We start from the raw sequence: 21,967 nt of genomic DNA, 5'->3' as shown, positions 1-21,967 counted from the left end.
TTTGAAAGTTGTCCAGCAGACCTTCACTGACATCCTCCACGAGAAGGGTAAGACCCAAAAGGTTATTGTGTAAGCAAAAAAAAACAAAAAACTTTTTGATGGAAAGTTAAGTGGAAGAAAAAAGTGTGGTGTAAGATTCACAACCCTTGAGTTTTCTCTATTCGGATTATAGGTCATGAAATTCATTTCAGAACAGTAAGTGTTTGTATTGTTTTTAAATGAATAGGATAAAATAGCTTTCTGTCCCTAGCTAAATCTAACAGGTTTTCTCACACCAGTTGTAACTTAAATGCCTAGATTTGAGACGATTTAAACGTTTTATTTTTAATGCTACATATGCTCAGTTAAACAATAACAATCCATGGTCAAGTGAAAAGTACACAATCTGTAGTCTTAGACTCCAGTTGTAGAAAATGCTGTCACCTATCCATGACCACAATTTGGAGTTTAGTATTTAGATAAAATAGTTATATCTTATCTAGTGATTATTGTCTGATCTTCTTATAATCTGTGATGTTTTTGTCTTTGTTCTCCAGAATGTGACAAGTTGAGGAAAGACGGTTTCCGGAGCTCTCAGTATTACTCGCAGGGTCCCACTTTCTCTGACCCCAAACAGTCCACCAGCAGCATATGTGATGAAGAGGACGATGAAAATGACACAAAGGTATGGTTGTAAACACATACAGATATACAAGTTAGCATGCAGAAAATGTTTCAATATATCGTAAAGTGATTATTAATCCAGGTTTTTGTGGTCCACTTTGATCTCTGGGTCCCTGCTGTAAAACACACTGATTGAAATTTTTTAAGTATCTCAGCATGTCTCAAAGTTCTGCAGAAGCCTGGCAACTTCATTTGAATCAGCAGGGAAACTAGTAAAAAAAACCTAGCAGAGCAGTGGGCCGTAAGCACTGGGTATTATTCAATCTAAGTCAGCCCTCTAGTGGTTAAAAAGGGAAACATGACATGTCTTTCCAGGTTTTGTTTGATATTTTTGGCAAACAAAATCCTGCATAACCTAACCATTCAAGTCAATGTTTATTTTGCTTTACTTAAGCATAGTGCCGTTTACTTGGCAGTCTTTTTGAACAGACTTAAGAGAGGTGTGCATTTTATTCATAGTCATTTTATTGCAGGATGATGAAGAAAATATTAGACTGAAACTGAAAAGTGAAAAGAGTTACAAAATTTTTTATTTATAGCTGTTTATGTGTGAAACCAGATTTAGTGGTTGGTTTTCTTAAGCAGAATATATTTATGAACCTGAACAAAAGCTGTTTTATTTAACACTTTTGAATATTGAACATTTTTGGGAAACAAAGTTTTGTATTAACAGAATATAGTCTGAAAAAAAACCTGTAGTTTTAGTATTTTCAAACTCTTGATAGATATGAAAAAAGAAAACAGAATTCGCTAAAAGGTATGGAATTGGGTCAGGAAAAATCAGAACCCGGTGAAGTATATGTTAGGACTACAACACTTATGTATTCTTTGCACTTAAAAGAAAATGTTGCATCTTGCAGCTTTTTGCAGTACAGATTAAATGGTTGGTAACATATACCCTCATCTAAAACTTCATTTGTCTATATAAACACAGTACAATACAGAGGCATCACTTTGTTGATAACGTTTGTTTCAGTACATTTATTCAAGTTAGGAAAACATTCCAGAGGACATTTTATGTGCACTCTTTTCTCTTTGTACTGTCGATCTGCCACAATATAAAGTGTAAATTTCGAGAGGGAAACTGGATTTAATTATCTGTCTTCAGTTCAGAGATTCTCTGGCCCTTGACTTTCTCACTGTTTCTTTCCACTGTTATTATAACTTGTCTCCCTTTTTCTTGTTATTTCCATCGCTGCATACTAGCCTACTTCCTGCAGGCCCAGCCGTAGCCCACTCCACTCTGGCCTCTTTTGTCTGCTTGTCCTTCGTTCTACTGTTTCTCCTTCTCCTTTCTCAGCCGTCACTTCTTGTTGTCCTGATCCTAGCTTAACCTGACAGCCTCTTAAAGAAAGGGAAACTGGCTTCATGTTTAACCTGGAAAAAATGTAGATAACAGTCTATGGGTGTTATCAAAGTACTGCTTTGCTTTTTTGCTTAAAATTGTTCTTCTCCTGTTCTGTTACCATCCCCTTGTTTGCCTAATAATCCTTTAAAAAATATCAAGGATGAATGTTGCTTTTATCTGCGTTTGCAGATGTTTCTTTTGGGCAGAGAGATTCTAAGCTCCACAAATATATAAAAAAATTAAAAACAAACATATCGCTTCAGCTGTAATAACTGACCTTGTTTCCACATTAAGTCATCATTCAAATTCAAAAAATTCAATTCAAAAATATTATATTAATCCCAAAGGGAAATTAAACGTTGTTATAGCTCATATTATGAAGGTTTCCTCAAAGAGCCGTTGTAGATGCTGATGGCTGTGGGCAGGAAGGATCTCCTGTAGAGCTCCGTCTTACAGCAGATCTGAAGAAGCCTCTGACTGAAGACACTCTGTTGTTGTAGGACAGTCTCATGAAGAGGATGCTCAGGGTTCTCCATAATGTTCTTCATTTTATGAAGAATCCTTCTTTCCACAATGATCTCCAGAGGTTCCAGAGGAGTCCCCAGAACAGAGCCAGCCTTTTTTATCAGCTTGTTGAGCTTTTTTAAGTCCCTGGCTCGGATGCTGCTTCCCCAGCAGATGATGGTAGAAGAGATCACACTTTCCACAACAGACTTATTGAAGATATGCAGCATCTTGCTGCAAACACCAAAGGACCTAAGCTTCTTCAAGAAGTACAGTCTGCTCTGTCCCTTCTTGTAGATGGCTTCACAGTTGCATCTCCACTCTAGTCTGTTGTCCAGATGAACACCGAGGTATTTATACTCCTCCACCACCTCCACTTCTTCTCCCATGATAGAAATAGTTTTTGACTTATTCTTGTTTCTCTTAAAATCTACAATCATCTCCTTTGTTTTAGTCACGTTCAAAATGAGATGATTGTCTCCACACCATGCCACAAAGCGGTCCACCACCTTCCTGTACTCAGCTTCTTGTCCATCTCTGATCCACCCCACGACTGCAGAATCATCCGAGTATTTCTGCAGATGACAGGAGTCTGTCTTGTACTGGAAGTCTGAAATGTACAGAGTGAAAAGGAATGGTGAGAGTACAGTTCCCTGTGGTGCTCCTGTGCTGCTGACTACCTGGTTAGACTCACAACCCTTCAGTCTCACAAACTGTGGTCTGTTTGTCAGGTAGTCTTTGATCCAGGAGATTGTTGAGGCCTCCACCTGAGTCTTCTGGAGTTTCTGACAAAGCAAATCAGGTTGGATTGTATTAAATGCACTGGATAAATCAAAGAACATGATCCTCACAGTGCTGCTGGCTTTGTCCAGATGACTGTGGGTTTGTTGAAGCAGGTGTATGATGGCATCTTCAACTCCAACTCCAGAGCGATAAGCAAACTGAAGGGGGTCCTGATGGTTTACTGTTTCCTTACTCAGGTGGGCCAACAGGAGTCTCTTTAGGACCTTCATAATGTGGGATGTCAGGGCAACAGGTCTATAGTCATTGAGGACTGATGGGTGAGTTTTCTTTGGTACCGGAACAAGACAGGAGGTCTTCCACAACACTGGAACCTTCTTCTGGGCCAGGCTAAGGTTGAAGAGGTGATGCAGAATCATAAGTAACCCCACTCCTTTACTGACTTTATTGAATAATACACAGCATTCACACTCAGAGATTGAAATAATCAGCAATAAATATTCAGTTTACAATTAAATACTAATTATTCTAAAGGTGTTTTGCTTTCTAAATCAACAAAATAAGTTGTTTAATCTGAATGAAAGTTTTTAATTCCATGTCGAGGACTCAGATAACAGCCATATTTACCATGTTTTGAAATCCCAGGTTTCCACCTGCATGGTTAAGAATCAGCTTTGATGAAATCTATGATCCTACGAAGCCATTTGAAGCAACCTGCAAAAGAGACACTTTTGTGGGTGTGTGCTTCTTCTTCAGAGTGGTCCAAGGCATAGCAGAACACCTCAACGTGTTACAAGTACAAACAAACAGCGCTTGAGTGACACCATCAATGGGTGATCTCTCCAGGATTATTTAGTGAAAACACAAAGACGTTAAAATGACTGGTTTGCCGGTGACCAATGGCTCAATTTAACATGGCTGTCGGTTCCCCCGTTCAATTTCACGATCGAGGACTCTTAGTGTGTCAGGTCATTTAACTGCTTGAATGATTCTGTCTTCTCGCTGCAGCCCTGCAGCTTTTATCGTGTCATCTTCAGCTATTGGGCCAGTTCAGTCAGCAGGCTGTTTCCATTTGGATCTAACTGATCATAAAACATCTTAATAGCACCAGAATCTCTTACAGGTCAATCCATGAAGAGTCTTCAGTGGATGATTTAAAACAACCATCACGTGTTTTTAATCTTTAGTCACATTTTTCTCACGTTTTGTCCCTCTGATTGCTGTCTCTTCTCACTGTTTCTTTCAAGCCTCCTATTTTCTGCCACATTAAACTTTCGCTTCGCTGTCCTCCTCCAGTCGACAGCTTCGTCAGCGGAGGATGACAAATCCCAGCTCTCCATGAGATCCCCGACGCCGCAGGGAGGGGGCGAGGCAGGCGAGGTGTCGGAGGCTGACGGACAGGTGGTGTGGAACAAGGCCGCGCCCCTCCCGACCCCAGAGGAGAAGATGAGGCGGGCGGCTCAGGCCGTGCCCACAGATGTGGTCCCTATCAACATCACAGGTCTGTTACATCTCCCAAACAACAGGCAACCAACCAGTTACTCTGAATATCTTAGTTTAAAAGCCCATTTTTAGAAAATTATATATGGAAAATATTTTAGATCAGTGTTGAAATATAACCACAGTTTCAACAACATGATGAATACCAGAGTTTCCACTCTGTATGAATAAGGAAAATAGTGTATTTGCATTTCCAGACTTAACTTCCATATATTCTTCAGTTCAGAAGTGAAGTAAGGGAAACACTTTAATGGCCTGGCCTGTCCTTTATTTTACACTCTGAGGTGACTGGATACACACTAATCAGCAACTGTATCGCATCACCTAGACGAAAAACTCTGTCCGTCATGGAGGTTTACCTCCGTGTTATCATCTCTTATCCCATCCTGTCAGAACAGGTTTGACCTTCACCTTTACTCTACGCATGTGTGACCGAGCGTTTGTGGTGAAAATCAGTTGACAGCTTATCCAGAGGTCAAGGGTTGTCGCTGATTTTATGTCAGATCCCTATTCGTTTGACAGACGAACACACACAGAAACATGTCACAACCCTGTTAGCATGTCATGCACATTTCAGTGCTATGCCACACCAGGAACATCTCATTTTTCAAGGTTTGGTGTTTAAAAAAATAAATGGAAGCTATTTTTCATTTTTATTCTTCCATTGTTTATTATTTAGCTTCAGCTGCTTCTGCAGACACTAATCAGAGCCTAACCTGGTCTTACTCCACTCATTTAGTATTGACTACAACCGCTGTCACTTCATGTTACTGAGTAACCCTCTAAAGCACACATGAGGACTCATGGAGAGATCAGACACTTTACTGTCACTTTGAGGAGAAGCCTGAGAGACACTATCTGGTCTCTTATAAGATCCTGCTTCCCTGATGCTCCGCAGCCTGTCACCAGCTAGCCACACAGCACAAAGAAAAGCAGTTTACACCAACATTTCAGTCATCCTAAGGGGAAGCTGGACAGAGAGAGAGAGAGAGAGATGCACCAAACACTGTCTGTGTGAATGTGCACACTTCTTATCATGCTGTATTTGCACTGTGCGTGTGGATATTTTACGTCTTTCTACTCAAGTTGTTCATTTTTAAAGTTTGAAATAAACACATAACCAATTGCCAAACTGTTTCCTTGTAGGAACATAATAAAAATAAAATAAATAATAAAGTTGTCTACAGATGATTACAGGTGATTTCCAAAGGTAAATGTACTGTTAATGTACATGTGTTTGCGTTAAATAACGCAAAGGCTTTTAATTGTATTCACTCACATTTAGATACCAAAATCAAATTTTGGGGTGTGATTTTCCTGCATCAGACATCTTTAAGAGCTATTTGTAGTTTGTTTTTAAATAAATTGAATCTGTAAATCTTCTTATAAATTACTTATAAATGTGTAAGAGTTGTAGTTTAAGTGAATAATTACCAACCAATTAATGCAGTTGATAAAAATGTCATGTATATTTTCTCCTTGCAAATTAAAGGGACAGCTCTGTTTGCTTTGAGCTCCAATGACTCATTTAACGGAGCTAATGAATCAGGTTTAAAAAGATGTTTGTGTTAATAAAAATCAAACCCGAACAAATTCCTGAATGTTTGAACCGACCCACACTTCCTGACCTGTTAATGCTGCATGTTGAGCTTTTTAAAAACCCTGAAACCTTCTGCATGTTGTTGAGTTGGTTCCTTCCGACTAACCGAGTGCCGTTTGCCTGTGTCTTGCCTGCCTTTTGCTCTCGCCCCCCCTCCCCGCCTCCAGGGGCAGTGTTTGACCGCCAGGCGAGCATCCGGCGCTCCCTCATTAACACTGACACCGTGCCCCGCCGGCCCAAGAAGGTCAAACGCAGAAAGACTATATCAGGGCTGCCTGACAACCTGAACCAGGAGCTAGGTATGGATCTCTGCGGAGCCCTCTGTGCCTTCTCTCTGCATGAGCATCCTGCACTCTGTCACAACCTCATGCTTTCTCTTTTCTTTATCCAACATAACTATGCATTGTGGGTTACTTTTTATGTGGAGAGAGATGATGTGCCTTGCCAAAACATTCATACCCCTTGAACTTTCCCATTTGTCATCTTACAACCACAAAGTTCAATATATTTTATGGAGGTTTTATGTGACAGACCAACAATAGTGGTTCATTTGTGAAGAGATCTGGTATTGAGCCCCTCCTCACCTCCAACTGGAGTATGACTCCACAAGTCATATTCGAAGGAGAGCATCTGTGAGCATCATCCTTCCAGTCCTTCCATAGATTCCCTGTTTTTTTTGGGGCTTGGCCATTGACTAGGCCATTTTAGCACGTGAAAATGCTTTGATCTAAACCATTTCATTGACTGGATGTTCTTCTATAAAGGCCGGATTCGTGGAGTGTACGGCTACTAGTTGTCCAGATGATGAACTGAACAGCACTCTGAAATGTCAAAGCTTTTGATATCGTTTTATAACCTCACCCTGCTTTAAACATCTGCGTCCCTTGGTCTTCATGACGCTGTTTGTTCACTTATGTTCTCTGACAAACATCTGAGCTCTTCACAGAACATCTGGATGTTTGGTGGACTTTGTGTACTAAGTGTCTTCTAAAGGCAATTGGTGGCGCTGGATTTTATTTATGGGGTATTAAAGTCAGGGGGGCTAAAATCTAAGCAGGCTAGACTTTTCAGATTTTTACTTGTAAGATTTAGAAAACAATGTATTATTTTTCTTCCACTTCAAAATTGGTAACTACTAACTGGTGTTGGTCTATCACATACAATCCCAGTATATTACATTGAAGCTCATGACAAACCATGCATATTTAATGTTCATATCTGCTGTCCCCCACCCAGTTAAACCGATCCCACAGTTAAGTACCAGTCATTAAATGCTTCGAGTCATTTTGTGGCTTTTATTTCCATTGAGGTTGTCAACACAGCCTTTAGGTTTGTTTTGGTCTAGTAAAAATGAGTATTTCTATTTTTGGAAATTGTGAAGATTTTATGGCAAATAATAAGGTTCTTTAAGAATGTTGTATTCTTAAACTATTTGAACCGCTCCAATGTAAGGTTCTGTGGTTTTCTAACCTTAGTTACTCTTCTGGCTGTTAAGCAACACTAAGCTCTTTAAGCTGACAAGGTACTCTGACAGTGCAGCATGACTAATGTTTACAATTCCCGCAGTTGTCATATGGTAGCAGCATTTTCTGTCTTCTTTCTCCTGTGGTTACTGAGATCAATCAGGACTGATAGGAACGAAGCTTTAACGTCTGGTTAGTGCCCCTTTGACTACAGCGTTTGAGTGTCAGCATAACTCGCTCCGGGGTAATTGTCCCAGTGCTTCGTCCCTCCCTCCTTTAGCACTGGAGCTGCCTGCAAAGTAGAGATGCAGCTTAATCTATCTATTGCAGCAGCAGCAGCCAAGCTGTCAGTCCAGCTTTTAGCAAAGGGTGTGTGTGTGGTTTAGGGAGAGAAGGAGGAGGGAGAAAGGAAAGGACGCAGAAGTGAGTGTGCGAATGCAAACATCAACAGAAGAACCACCACAAATGAGATTAGACATCCTTTCTCTGTATACTCACTCGTCAGACTGTGTACAAGCCAGTATGGTTAGTATGCATATTTTCTGTATCTCCATTTAGTGCGTGTTCTTGTGTTTCTGATCATGAATGAGCATGTTTGCATTGCACATGCATGCTCATGTGTCTTTCGTTTAGATGTTAATGTGAGTGTTGGGGTCAGTAATCTTTTAGGCTGAGCTACAACACGATTCAGAGAGGAAGTGTAATGGAGTGTCTCCCATCATCATTTCCTCCTTAATGAAGAAGACCAGATGCTATTAACACATGCGACAAGGTCACGCTAAATCTAATAAGTAATTTTTCCCTGTGACCAGTTTATCTGAAAGTCCAGTCCGATGAGTAGAAGGCTTTGTGGAACTAGAGAACAAGATATTTCAACATTAAATGTTTCTTTTTTTATTCACAGCAGCTAAAGGGCGAGGCGGAGAACTTCGGCCACATTCAATGTTCATCCCAGGACAGTACTCTACTCTGGGCCGAGTGGGGAGCGTCAACTCAACCCTCCGACACTCAGAGACCAGAGATTCGAGCTGCCAGACGGAGGAAGTAAAGGTCGTCCCCCCGTCTATGAGAAGAATCCGGGCGCAGAGAGGACAGGGAATCGCTGCTCAGATGGCTGGTATATCTGCTTCCTCTTCGACAGGAAGCATCTCCATCTCCAGCAGCGACAGCTCGGGGGTCGTAATGCTACCGCATAAGTTTAACGGAGACCCCTCCCGTTTTCATAGCCTTCCCCGACAGGGTGCCAGGGTGTCCCTCAGTGCTGATCCCATCTATTGCAGCACGCCCATAAAATCAGAGGACCAACCTCAGAGGCAGATTGGGAAGCTTCAGGTTGATGACACGGTGGTGCACATGAGGAACACTCCAAGGATGAACTCTTTACCCAGGCCGAAGTCTCAAGAGGTGAGAGGGACACCCCACACTGGGTGGGGTGGCAGTACGGCGTGCGTTGTCTCTCCTCATGCTGCTTATTCCACATCCTACATCCCCAATGCCACCTTGTCTAGCTCCACTGAGGTGATCAACCTCAAGACCTACAATCAGTCACCAGTTTCAGCATACCCCATATCTCGAGCACTCAGCCAGGCTTCCTCCACCAGCACCAACCCCTTGATGTCCAGTCCAACAGCTTTCATCCACAGCCCAGCTTTGGCCACTTCTACCCCCATGCACACACCTCAGGACAGCTGTCTGATACCTGGCAGGCCAGCTAGTGAGTCGGGTCACTCAGACAGCAGCATCCACAGCCACAGCACACTGGCCCCCACTCCGCCATACTGCCTACCAAAGGAGGATTCGGTCTATGACACGCCTGAAGATGTGGTCGCTCCACATCACACCCTGACTTCCAGTTGCTCCACTCCCATCAACCAGCTCTACAGCAGCTTGGACCACTCTTCCAGGACCACAACCGACTCCAGTTCCCTCTACTCTCAGGACAACGATGGATACTACACCTCTATGCACCTGGATTCTGGCTTACGCTCCCGAAGTCATGGCAGCGGACACGGCCCCACAGCTGGACGAGCCTCTAGACACAGCATGTACGAGTGTCGTGAGGTAGTCTGTGAGGAAGATTCTGGAAGTCTGTACAGTGACCGCTCCCTCTCCCGCAGCATCTCCCTTCGCAAGTCCAGGAAACCCCCGCCCCCCCCGGCTCGGACGGACTCTCTGAGACGCAAGCCTGCAGTGAAGAAGCCCCTCGGAGGCGTAGGCGCCATCAGCGGTGCAGGTGTGCCGAACGGCAGCATGCTCAGTGAGACTCTGATCGCCAGCTTGCAGCAGAGCTTACAGATGGGACTGAGAGGGGGGGAAGGAAAGGGCGCTTCACCCTCTTCACCCTCGCACAGCCCAAGCAGTGACTACGATGACCCCTGGGTGATGCGGTCACGCAGTCAGAGCAGCATCAGTGCAGGTAGCTCTGCAGCCTCCCTGACAGCGAACGCCAGCTGTGGAGGCGTGCCAAACGTGTACTCGCTCTGCCATGTGACACCCACCCCCAGCGACACCAGCAGCTTGCGTTCTGACTATGCTGACTCGTGGGGATACTACTCAGACTACCCGCGTAACCAAGTGGACCAGATGGTTCAGACGCCTCCTGGCCACACCACAGATAAGGTCACAGCCGGGGGTCATCCAGGAAAATTTCTGAATGGAGGTGAGACCAAGGGGACTACAACCCAGGAGGTAGAAGTGTCTGTGAAGACCAAACCCTCCAGCTCCTCACCAGACAGGGTGCATAGACTCACCTCCCCATCCAGCGGCTACTCCAGCCAGTCCAATACCCCCACGGCTGGAACACCGGTACCTGCATTCATCAGGCCCATATCTCCGTCAGGTGGCAGACCCAAGCCCAAAGTCCCAGAGAGGAAGTCATCTCTCCTCTCCTCAGTTTCCATCTCTTCTTCCTCTACATCCCTGTCCTCCAACACCTCGGACAGTCTGAAGAGCTCTGGTCCCCCTCCACCACCTCCACCACTGCTGCTCTCGTCCTCAGCTCCCAGCACCCCTCTCAATGCACCTCCACCTTTCCCTCCCCCTCCAAGTTGTACTCCTCCACCTCCTCAGGATACTTCACTGAGTCCCCTCCTTGCCTGCTCCACTTCCCCAGAATTCCCTCCTCCGCCATCCCCAGACATGCTAATCCATACCAGCTCATCTTTTAATGGGAGCCTCAGTCCACCCCCTCCCCCGCCTCTTCCTGCCATACGGCCCCCTCCACCTCCTCCACTGCCTACTTTTGCTTCAGCATCCTCCTCACCCCCTAAGAAGGCAGCAAAAGATCCTCCTAAGGCAGATATTTCTAATAGCCCCTCCAAGTCCCCCAAGCCCCTCATCACCCCATTTGCACTGCAGAGTGTCCGGCTTCGCTCAGTCAGACGACCAGAGAATGAAATTACCAGTAGACTAGACCACACTGAAGCTCAGGAAACCAGAATAGAAACCATTTTGGGTCTGAAACATCAGGACCAGGAGTCATCTTACTCTGAAGTGCTGACTGGTTGTCCAGGACAGGATTTGCCCAAGACCCCACCGTCACCTGTGTCACAGCTTCTGGAAAAGCTATCATTGGACTGCAGTTTTACAGATGAAACACCTGATAGCGCTGCCATCAATGGGAAAACTGAAGAACAAAGTTACTGTCTGCTAAACGGTAAAGAAAACGAGGAAGGGATCTCATTGCACAGCCGCCCACGCAGCTGTGAAGTGTCCCCCATCAAACAGAAGCCCCCGGCGGTCTCCAAGAAACCCAAGCTTTCTCTGATCTTACCGTTGAACCCAAGCGAACATGTTCAGCCACAGCTTCACGATACAGTTTCTCTCACCCAATCAGAAGACCAAGTGGATGCATTGCACAAGCAGATAAAGGAGGAGGTGATAGAGAGGAGTGAGCAACAGGATGAAGAGAATACTAAAGAAAGCCTTGAGCTGTCAGGGAGAGGTGAGGCATCACCAGACCAGGATGACTCCTGCTTCACAAGTGGAGATACAAGCGTTGATCACAAACTTCCAAATGGAGAAACTAATGAAGAGGAAGAAGATGGACTGAGCAGCACAACCGGATCCATCAGCTCCAAGGAGGATGATATAGGTGAGTTTGAATTCAATTTGGGATTTATTTTTAAGAGAGAAGATCCTAAAACCATGAACTTGGATGGAAATCTCTTCTTCTTCAAGACTTTTGGTTTATTAGGTGGTCTGCTGTGGTTAGAAGTTGAGCTGCTGACTGCCGTTTGAGTGGAAATTAGAGTATTTTTAAGGTTATGAAAACGGTAGCTTATGACTGGGACAGCAGCGCTGCAGCATAAAATCATACCTTCTCTTAAACACACATTTTCTTTCTTCACCCATCCCACCACGCTCACGCCTCTGTTGGCCAACATCTCTCTGGAACGTTCCTGTACAGGCTAGAAAAGCATGGTCTTTAATTTAGGCATTTCCCAGATCTGGTTAAGTGTGAAAAAAAGAAATCTGTATGGAAATAAATTTGTATTTCCTGACAATATTTCTTATTTCATTGTCTCAACGTTCCATCCATCCCTTAACTAATCAGTCCAACTAATCTTTATTCCACACGCCTATTTGTCTGTCTCTCTGCCGATCCTTTTATACATCCATCCCTCCTTTTCTCCATCCACGTATCCACCCACGCATCATATATATTCTGTGCATTCAGTCTGTCCTTCATTCCTTTTTTGTTTAAAAGTTTAAGAATGAGCTAAAGAAGAACTGAAAACTCTTGATATTTGAGTTTGGAGATGAAAGAATGGGATTTTGATATGAAATATGTTTAGGAAACCTCTCTCTGTCTAAATGTCCATTTTCTCTCTCAGCCTTTCTTTTTGGGCTCTTCTTCCATCTCGCTAAATCTGTCCTTCCTGGACCGCTCCACCCCTCTCCCTCTCTCTCTCTCTTCATATGAGGTAACGATGGGGGCATGCGTCCCAGGGGAGATTCTGTTTTGTGGTTGGAGGGAGGTTGGCGGGGGGAGGGGCTACATCGTACCAGAGTGGAGGGAGAGGAACTGATCTGTAGAAAGGATGAAGGGGAGGAAGGGGCGAGTGTAAACTGTGACTGCAGGCAGTTGATGCTCAGACCTGAGCGAGGGAGGATGAGGAGAAAACATATGGAGGGAAGGAGAATGTAAGAGGACAGTCAGGGAAACCTCCTCTCTTCCACTTTGGATAGAGCTTATTTCAATGCGACAGGATGGAAACATGAGTGTGTTTGCTTTTTTCTTTGTGAAGGTGTAAAAAAGTTGCTTTTTTCTTCAGGTGAGGTTTTTGAATCCAGTACGGCTGAACCGTTTCCGGCCCTGTCATCAAACGGGGCACCTGACGAGAACATGGTGACCCCAACTCCTACTCCTACTCGAGCCAGAACCACAGAGGATCTCTTTGCTGTAATACACAGGTAGGAACTCATTACAACTCTCCTAATCTCAGGCTTCAACTTCAGAAATCTAATTTGTTCTGCCGAGCCTTCTCTTAGTTATTGCTCCTGCTTCCATACTTTCTGTCAACATCCAATTCCCTCTTCCTCAGCTCTCCTAACAAACTAATATGCTCCTTCCTCTCCATCACTCCTTAGGCATTGATTTCTCCTCCTTCACCTCCACCTCTCAGGCATAACTTTAATAATCCAACCCTGTCCGGTACTGAAGCAAACTCCTCTTTTTCTGGCCAGTGAAATGACAAGAAGCTACAATTCTGGAGCCAGAATGAGTCATTAAATGTTTATAAAGGCATCTGTGTTCATTTAGTCACATTTTCATTGCTCATTCTCAACCGGAGAGGAGGAAAAACGGCTGTTTCTTCATTTATTATTTAACTATTGAACACCCTCAAGTCCTAATCTGGGTTAGAGGCCACTGGAGACATTCCCACCTTCATGTTTCTGCTCTCTGTGACACATTCTGCATACGTTGCGCCGCATAAATATCCCATGCAGCCCGCCAGTTTCTGCTCCACACTCAAGTGCGGCAGCGGCGGCAGTCAGACTTCTCCCTGAGCATCGCTGCGTTTTATTTGACGGGATTTTATCTCTGCTCAGAAGAGGGGTTTTCAATGTATTTATGGCACCCATCGCATCACGTGTACAAGTATGGTGTTGCTGTTGTGCAGCCTAATTAGAGATGAAGACTGTGTGCAGCTCGCAGGCGAATTATTTGTATTTGTTCGGCATGCTCCTCCTCCTCCTCCGCAACACCTCAGGGGGACGAAGCGTAAAGAATAATTTCACAGATTTGGGGGACATGAAGTTTTCTGGCAGCGCTAGATATCTAGAGATATGTACACTTGCACAGAAAAGCAGTCTATATGACTGGGACAGCATCATGCAGCATTAATGATCATAATTGGAGGTTTTTAGCTGCAAAATAGGCAGAGATTTAAATTAACTTGGAAATTTTGAAGCAATATTTCAGAGACAGTTTTTTGTTTTAAGAAATAAATCTTAAAAGGCACCAACTAGGTTTTTCCTGGTAGATACAAATGGTTTTGTTTTAGGTGTGAGCTGTCTTTTTAGTTATATTTTTTATTTTCTAAGGACTATAAACTGAAGAGGGAAAGAATGTGCAGCAGGTTTCTTGGAAGAGGTAGCAGTGTGAAATCAAACCGAAAATGAAGGATTTCTGAGATTGTTCCCCAGGTATACGTCTCTTATCTCTATTTGATTTTTAATACACCCATAAAAGTTTTTAATTTAATACCTTTAATGAATAGGAGAAAAAAGATCTCAGATGTTTCTGTATTTGATCCTCTGATCACTGATCGATAAGCTGATATATCTAATTATTTTTGGATCTTAAAACAGTTTTCATTGTTTTCAGGGACTGATGAAAACTTTTCAGGGCTGAAGCAGAAAACTCATCCTAAATAAGACCCTCCAAACCAGCCAGGAGGAAGAGATCAATTGTGTGCTCTGAGCTCTGTCTCATGTTGCACGTGTGTTCTCCTCTATATCTATTGATGCTGTTCAGCGTGGAGTTGTCACGGTCGAATGAAGTCAGGTTTCCTATCTTATGCAATGCTCAAGTGACAACTTGCAGAGGGAGCCTGCTATAACGAGATTGAATTTAGGCCAAAGATGTGTTTTGAAGTCCTCTAAAATCAGAGAGAAAATTCTCACATAAATCAATCATGTTTTCAGTCCTCCCTCTTATGACCTTCAGCAAGAGCTTTATGTTTTTTCCAGTTATTCTACCTAAATGGAGGAATTTCCTTCTGAATACTTGAGGATTATATATTCTGCATGGGTCCTTCACTCATATCTTTACCTTGAGCATCAGATTCCTGCGCTGCATTTCAATGCATTTAATTATGTTCTCTCAGAGGTGCTGCTAGACATACTGGTGCATGGGATCTGAATATGAATAAAATCCAGAACCAAATTAAGTTAGTTAGACATTTTCTCTAGTGTTTTGGTATATTCACTTTGGTCCAAACACATAAAAATTAGACTGCAACTAAAAATAAGAGAACAGCTACTACTGCTTTCTTACTGAATTTATGGTCTAAACAGGCTTTAAGTCTTCAGCACAACGTGACCTTTAAACAATATTCTCATTTTGAGGTGAAATGGGTATTTTGGCTAACTTGTGGCTTTTAACTTGTACATAAAGGATTGCTTTAATGCCTTGAACTCTTATGGTGCAATTCTGCATTGACATAGATTTTTACTCTTTAAAAAGGCATGGTAATAATAAATACATTTCTTTGGTTGCATATTTGTTGCTGCTTCAGTTTAGTTTTTCTGATCACAGGTGACATTCATTCAGGTGTTAGTACATTGAGATAAAGGCCTATTGAAATTTAAAAAAATTATTGAAATTGGAATTAAACAGCAGACATTGAGCCTTTCCAGCAGTCCCCTGCAAACAAATCTGCGGCCAGATTTGAAAACTGATGTTCACAGGCGCTCTCAGTCCAATCTGATTAAGCTTGAGCTATTTAGCAAAAAAGAAAGGACCAGACCTTTGGTCTCTAGATGTGCAATGCTCACAGAGACATACCCAAAAAGACTTGCATCTGCAGCAAAACATGCTTCAAAGCAGTGTTGAGATAGTTGAATATCAATGCATGCCAAGGTTTCCAGATTTATTTGTGGAAATATTTTCTAAAATTCATTTATAATTTTCACTTCACTTCATTTATGCACTACTTATTGGTCTATCACAACCCTAACCTTTTGCTGTTTAGTTGACCCTTCTTGAACTTACTGGCAGTGAGTTTCTCTAAACATGTAATGAATCCAGTTGTCTTCGTGTCCACAGGTCAAAGCGGAAGGTCCTGGGACGTAGGGAGTCTGAAGAAGACAAATCCCGAACCGAGAGCCAATCTCAGTCTCCACCATCGACCCCCACCAGCCTGTCTCCAGTGTCCCTGTCATCGCTAACCCGCCAGTCGGGGTCAATTCAGCGCAACCTTCGCAAGACCTCCACCAGCAGCGACACCTTCAAGGCCCTCCTCCTCAAAAAGGGGAGCCGCTCCGAGACCAGTTTCAGGATGTCTGCCGCCGAGATGCTTCGCTCCACTGACCCACGCTTTCAGCGAACACGCTCCGAGGGCTCGTTAGACCCCGCTCTTTCTTCGCCAGTCTCACCGATGGCCCCAAACAGCCCCTCCAACTCTCCCAGTCGAGGTAAGAGGGCAACAGAGGTGGAGTGGAACCGCTATGAGGCCTTGGGTCTGTCCTCCCCGACGTCTTCACCCTACTCCATGGGCATCTCAAAGTACGGACGCTCCCGCACTCCTCCTTCTGCCGCCAGCAGCAAATACAACGCTCGGAACAGAATCCTCAGCAGCCCCATGACTGTGATCTGCGAGCGCGAAGGGGAGCTAGGTGAGAGCGAGTACGGAGAAACTGCTGAAAATCTGTCGGAACCAGCAGTCCGGACTGTCCCTATGCTTACAGACTCCAATGGCACTTGATGAGCTGAACTCATGTGGAACATAACCTGGAAGGGGTCCTGAACAGGAGCCTCCCTGAGCTCCAGCCCCCTTTGTGCTGCCTCTGAAGGAGTGATGTGACGCCGGTGGTCACCTGATCATGGACCATGCAAACCTGCCTAAAGTGGAAAAACGGTTCTGCTCCTATAATTTCAGTCTCTACTCAATCTTCTAGTGATTCACTACTTGTGAAAAGAAGTCATTCTTTAACACATGGCATCTTTATTTAAATGTTTTAATAATCCTTCTAGTTTAGTTATAGGACAAGTATTTGGGGTCAAAATAAGGTGAATTGAAGGAATTGCAGAGTGAAAATTGTTTAACTTTGCAGCTGAACTTTTTCAAAAGACTGGAAAGTAAAGATGTGGTTTTCTCTCCGCCTGTAAATCTCAGTTTCTACTTTTCACCGCCTGGCTTTAGAACGTGACTGCAAGCAGCACCGTTTACAAATGTCATCATAAATAAAACCGAATTGAGGACAAGGTACAGCAGACAGAAAGCCCGACGGTACACCTTCAGCTGTAGAAACAACAGCTTTTTACTTTCTGCTCACAATTCACTTGTTAAAGTGTTCAGTGGTCCATGGGAAGTGCAGAGGGGGCTCCGTGCTACCACCTAGAGATGGGATCAGTGAGGACGAAGCCAAGACTGGAACGACAAATCTTGACTTTTAGTTTGTAGACTTTGCACTGTGCATAGATCTGTTTTTGTTTGTGACTTTGAAATATGTTTTAGAGGTCGTTTTAGTTATGAGTTGCGTTTGGGAGTTAAATATGAACCTGTAAATGTATATTAAAAGATCTTATTTTATTGTCGAGCTCTTTTAGTTTTTATGTGGGTAACCAAAGAGTTTAATATTAAACAGAACTGGCTGGTAATCTGATCTCAGTCTGAGCATGTGTTTTTCTCTGATAACAAATCTGTTTGGTTTTTTCAGGGATTCGATCATTTCTAAAATGCTGTCTGACTCATTCTTTTATAAACTATCTAATTTTAGAGCCTTGTTTGCTTTGTTTAGATCATTTATTTTTCATAGCTGAGCATTGGGATAATATACTTAAAAAGGAGGGTTACTTCACATTTTTCATGTCAAAATTCCATCGTCTGTCCCTTTTTAGGACATTTTTAAAGTATAAATACAAAACATTACTGTGACAATAATCTTTTGTGGTCAGACTTTATATAGGATGGATGGATTAACCATAAGATTGGTAATAAAATCGGGTAAATTGAAATATTTTGTAGACCTGGACCATATAATATATACCAGGTTTATATTTTTCCGTTTGAGCAAATATTCAGCTATTTCTCCTTTAATAGTCCTACTGGTCCTGTCCTAATTCCTGACTCACGTTGATCTGTTTCTGATGCTCACAGCTGAGTAAAAGTGCTCCCTTCAGATTTCTGAACCAGACTGACAGGTGTATGATGTACCAGCCATAACAGCCTGGGACCACCCAGCCTCTGTGTGACTGGAAACATCTCAGTCCTGCAGGTTTGTTAGAGCCTGACAGGCAGATAGAGGTAGGAGTGAAGCACCAGGCTTCTTTTTATGTCTGTGTAATACAAATAAAACAAGGTGTTATTGAAATATTTCAGTCGTCTCTGTGTGTGGTTCGGGGCCATCCGCCTGCCTGACGCACCAAATCATATCCTCATCAGTGCCGTGGTCATGGCACCCATGCTCCTCAGTCATTTGGAAAGTTTAACCCCCCTTCACCTTCTGTGGAGGGCCATCAATTACATCTCCTTCTGGACATCTTATTAGGGATCTGAGCAGCACTGAGCCGTTTTGACTCCACAGGTTCAGTAAAAATCCTCTCTGAAAGGTATTCTCGAAGGAACAGAAACACAGATCTCTTACAGTTTTTTGTGGATTTCCACCCCTGATTCAGCAGTCACCTGTCCTCCACAAGCTGCCTCCATATGGCCGTCAGATGGGAATCAATACCCTCTCCCTCTCCTACAGTCACACTGCTGACGCTTCCTGCTGTCCTTCTGTCAGCTCGTTTCTTTCTGTACTGTATCTTTACAGGGTGTGACTAAAAAAGGAGATCATCAGAGAAATCGGGAATAGTTTCCACCCTGGCAACATACTGTAGCCTGGTCAATGTGCTGCTTCAGATACGCTGAGCTGAAAACTAGGACGTGTTTGTCTAGGTGCTATTTGAATGGTTGTACCAAATTTCCTCCATAAGATGCTGCTTGATTTTAAAAATGCAAGCTTCTAAAATGTAAAAACCTTTATAAAAGGCTTTTTGAGGAACTTTGATTTGCTCTTTCCCTGGTGCAGTTAGCTCATGTTTTCAAGATTTCACCATGAGGCATTATAACCGATATGCACTGATCAGGTCTGACCTGGCGAATCCGTTTTATCAGGGTTTTCAATTCAATTGAGTTTTATTTATATAGCCCCAATTCACAACACGTTGTCTCAAGGCACTTCACAACAGTCAGGTACATACATTCCAATTAATCCTAATCATTGAATATTGCAATCAGAGTTAGTTATTTATTCAAATTGGATAAAAGGTTTTTCTGTCTAAGGAAACCCAGCAGATTGCATCCAGTCAGTGACTTGTAGCATTCCCTCCTCCTGGATGAGCATGTAGAGACAGTGGACAGTCACTGGCGTTGACTTTGCAGCAATCCCTCATATTGAGCATGCATGTAGCGGCAGTGGAGAGGAAAAACTCCCTTTTAACAGGAAGAAACCTCCAGCAGAACCAGGCTCAGTGTGAGCGGCCATCTGCCACGACCGACTTGGGGGTTTGAGAGAACAGAGCAGAGACACAAAGAGAACAAAGAAGCACTGATCCAGGAGTCCTTTCTATGGAAAGGAAAAGTAAATGTTGGATGTAGCTCCTTTAGTCGTTTCACCTAGAAAGAAAGAACAGATAAACTCTGAGCCAATTTTCAAGGTTAGAGTCTGAAAGAGAGCACATAGTGTGTTACAGTAGAAGCTCATTCAGTAGCTATGTCTAGGAGAGAGAAAGGGTTAAACACTGAAAGATAGGGCTATGTGGATCATCTGTAGAAGGTGAGCATTAAGTTATTGCCAGCAGAAGCTTGGACGATGCCCCTCTCCAGAAAGGTGTCACAGGTAGACACAGAGTCAGGCCAGGTGTAGCTTCTAGGAAGAGAATAGAGAGAACAAGGTTAAAACCTGAAATAACAGCAAAGAATGCAAAATTGGAGAGTAGTGTGAGAATGTAGCAAAGAGGATGAAAGTGGTCGTTATGTCCTCCAGCAGCCTAAGCCTATAGCAGCATAACTACAGAGATAGTTTCAGTTCAGATTATTTAGTTAAACGGCGCTGATTTACAACAATGTTGTCTCAAGGAATCTCATAAAGGGTCCCACTGATGGTCATTGTTATACTAAAAACCACAAGGATTGGGATACCTCCCTCTGTTAGACTCATTATAACCATTGGAAAAGAGAAGGGGTCATACAGGTAGCAGAAATGGAGGGTGTGTTTGCACCTCAACCATAACTGAGCTGGTTTAGTGCTAAACCTGACTCCCCCTTACTCCAACCAACAGGGAGGAAGGCTCCCTCCCTGATAACCTAAGCCACTCTAACTATAAGCTTTATCAAAAAGGAAAGTTTTAAGCCTAGCCTTAAAAGTAGACAGGGTGTCTGCCTCACGGACTAAAACTGGGAGCTGGTTTCACAGGAGAGCAGCCTGATAACTAAAGGAGGTTAAAGGTTTTAACACGTCATTTGTGTTAACTTTGTTTTAAATCCGCAAGTAAATGCGACAAACACTGACCACTAAAGAAGACCTACAGTATGTGCTGCAAGTTCTGTGATGGATGTAGTTTTGATCCCAAAGGTAAATGAAGGTATTACAAGACATCCCAATTTATGCATAAAGCCTGTATCCAGGGTTTCTACGCATTTAGAGGAAATTTTGGAATTTTAAGTATTTAACAGGTCGGGATAAGGATGAAAAATAGAAAAAAGGCCATTGAAAAATATTTGCATTTGCGTAGTTTATTCTTAATCCTATAGTATAAATATTGTATACTTTCATCTGTTCATCCATTCATCCAAACATCCTTCTGACCTCTTTTGTACATTCATTCATTCATTGTATATTTATTCTTCATCTTTTAGTCCATCCGATGGATCTATCCATCTATCTATCCATCCATCCATCCACCCTCTTGTTTGTGCACATTCAATATTTAAGGGCACCACTGTAATATGCTGCTACACATTCAAAGTGAATTATTGTATAATTTAAAAATGGCCAAAAAAGGACTAAAAACTCACTGTTTAATGAACCAAGGGGAAATCCAATTTTTATGTATTTGACCAACTGATCACTGGTTAGAACTAATCAAGAGAAAACTGGATAACTGAGTGCTGCATCGCCTAAAATGTGTAAGATATTGTCTTTTGAAAATATGTTTATTCACCTAAGTTTAGTATAAATCATTTTCACAGCTAGTTTGTTGTTAGTAATTTATGCCGTCTTGCTCTAGTCCAGTAGTTTCGCTTTTAGTTTTGCTTCTAATCCCCAAAATAACTGGCATTAAATGTTAATCAAACAGATGTATAATAACAGACATTATAAGTAACTGATATATTGTTTTTTCTACTTGTATTATGTTTTTCTTTAATCTTTTCTAACATGTTTAGCATTAACATACTTCCCATTATTGTTTTTATTTTGTTTTCATTTTAAGGAAACCTCAAACTTGTTGTTTGGTGACTCCCAGTGGGGTCACGACCCCAATATTAAGAACCACTGCTTCAGTCTATCTAGTTACCAAGCTAAACTAAACTAAAATTATCCAGCATATAACAGGCTGTTTTTTTCATTACTGGCATACTATTATATAGAGAATTAGGACTGTTTCCCACACTAATTCTTCCACCTTAACACACAGCAGGGAGGCACCTAAAACACCATCTCTGGTGTTGAGATTAAAACAGGAAACCTCATATATTTGTTCCCAGCATTAATGCTACACCTCAGCGAGGACCTTAAATGACATCCACTTGACTGGAGAACATTCAACTGAGACGGTGTGTTTGTGCTCTAAATGAGAAAAACAGAAAAATCTGCTGAGCGTCTGAACATGATATTGGAAACAGTCCTGCCACAAATAAAATGAGTGACTCAGCAGATAAACCTTAGGAGGATGAGGAGGGTGAGCGGGGATAAAGGCCAAAGCAAACAGCG

The 21,967-nt window shown here is 42.8% G+C and overlaps 1 protein-coding gene across 5 annotated transcripts in view; it reads left to right on the top strand.

Moving 5' to 3' along the window:
• The window catches only part of nhsl1b (NHS-like 1b), a 69,514-nt gene extending 51,861 nt beyond the window's left edge, over positions 1 to 17,653 (top strand). For all 5 annotated transcript variants that reach the window (XM_047387554.1, XM_047387553.1, XM_047387556.1 and 2 more), the window contains exons 3-8: positions 537 to 664; positions 4,553 to 4,757; positions 6,524 to 6,655; positions 8,724 to 11,912; positions 13,096 to 13,234; positions 16,095 to 17,653. In XM_047387554.1, the coding sequence (XP_047243510.1) occupies positions 537 to 664; positions 4,553 to 4,757; positions 6,524 to 6,655; positions 8,724 to 11,912; positions 13,096 to 13,234; positions 16,095 to 16,752 (4,451 nt within the window). In that variant the 3' untranslated portion in view covers positions 16,753 to 17,653. The remainder of the gene's footprint in view (positions 1 to 536; positions 665 to 4,552; positions 4,758 to 6,523; positions 6,656 to 8,723; positions 11,913 to 13,095; positions 13,235 to 16,094) is intronic.
• Positions 17,654 to 21,967: the final 4,314 nt, after the last annotated feature.

Source organism: Girardinichthys multiradiatus, chromosome 15 (genome assembly GCF_021462225.1).
Source record: "Girardinichthys multiradiatus isolate DD_20200921_A chromosome 15, DD_fGirMul_XY1, whole genome shotgun sequence".
Lineage (NCBI taxonomy): Eukaryota > Metazoa > Chordata > Actinopteri > Cyprinodontiformes > Goodeidae > Girardinichthys > Girardinichthys multiradiatus.
Note: the sequence above shows the minus strand (reverse complement) of the source record. Positions and strands in the feature narration are given on the sequence as shown.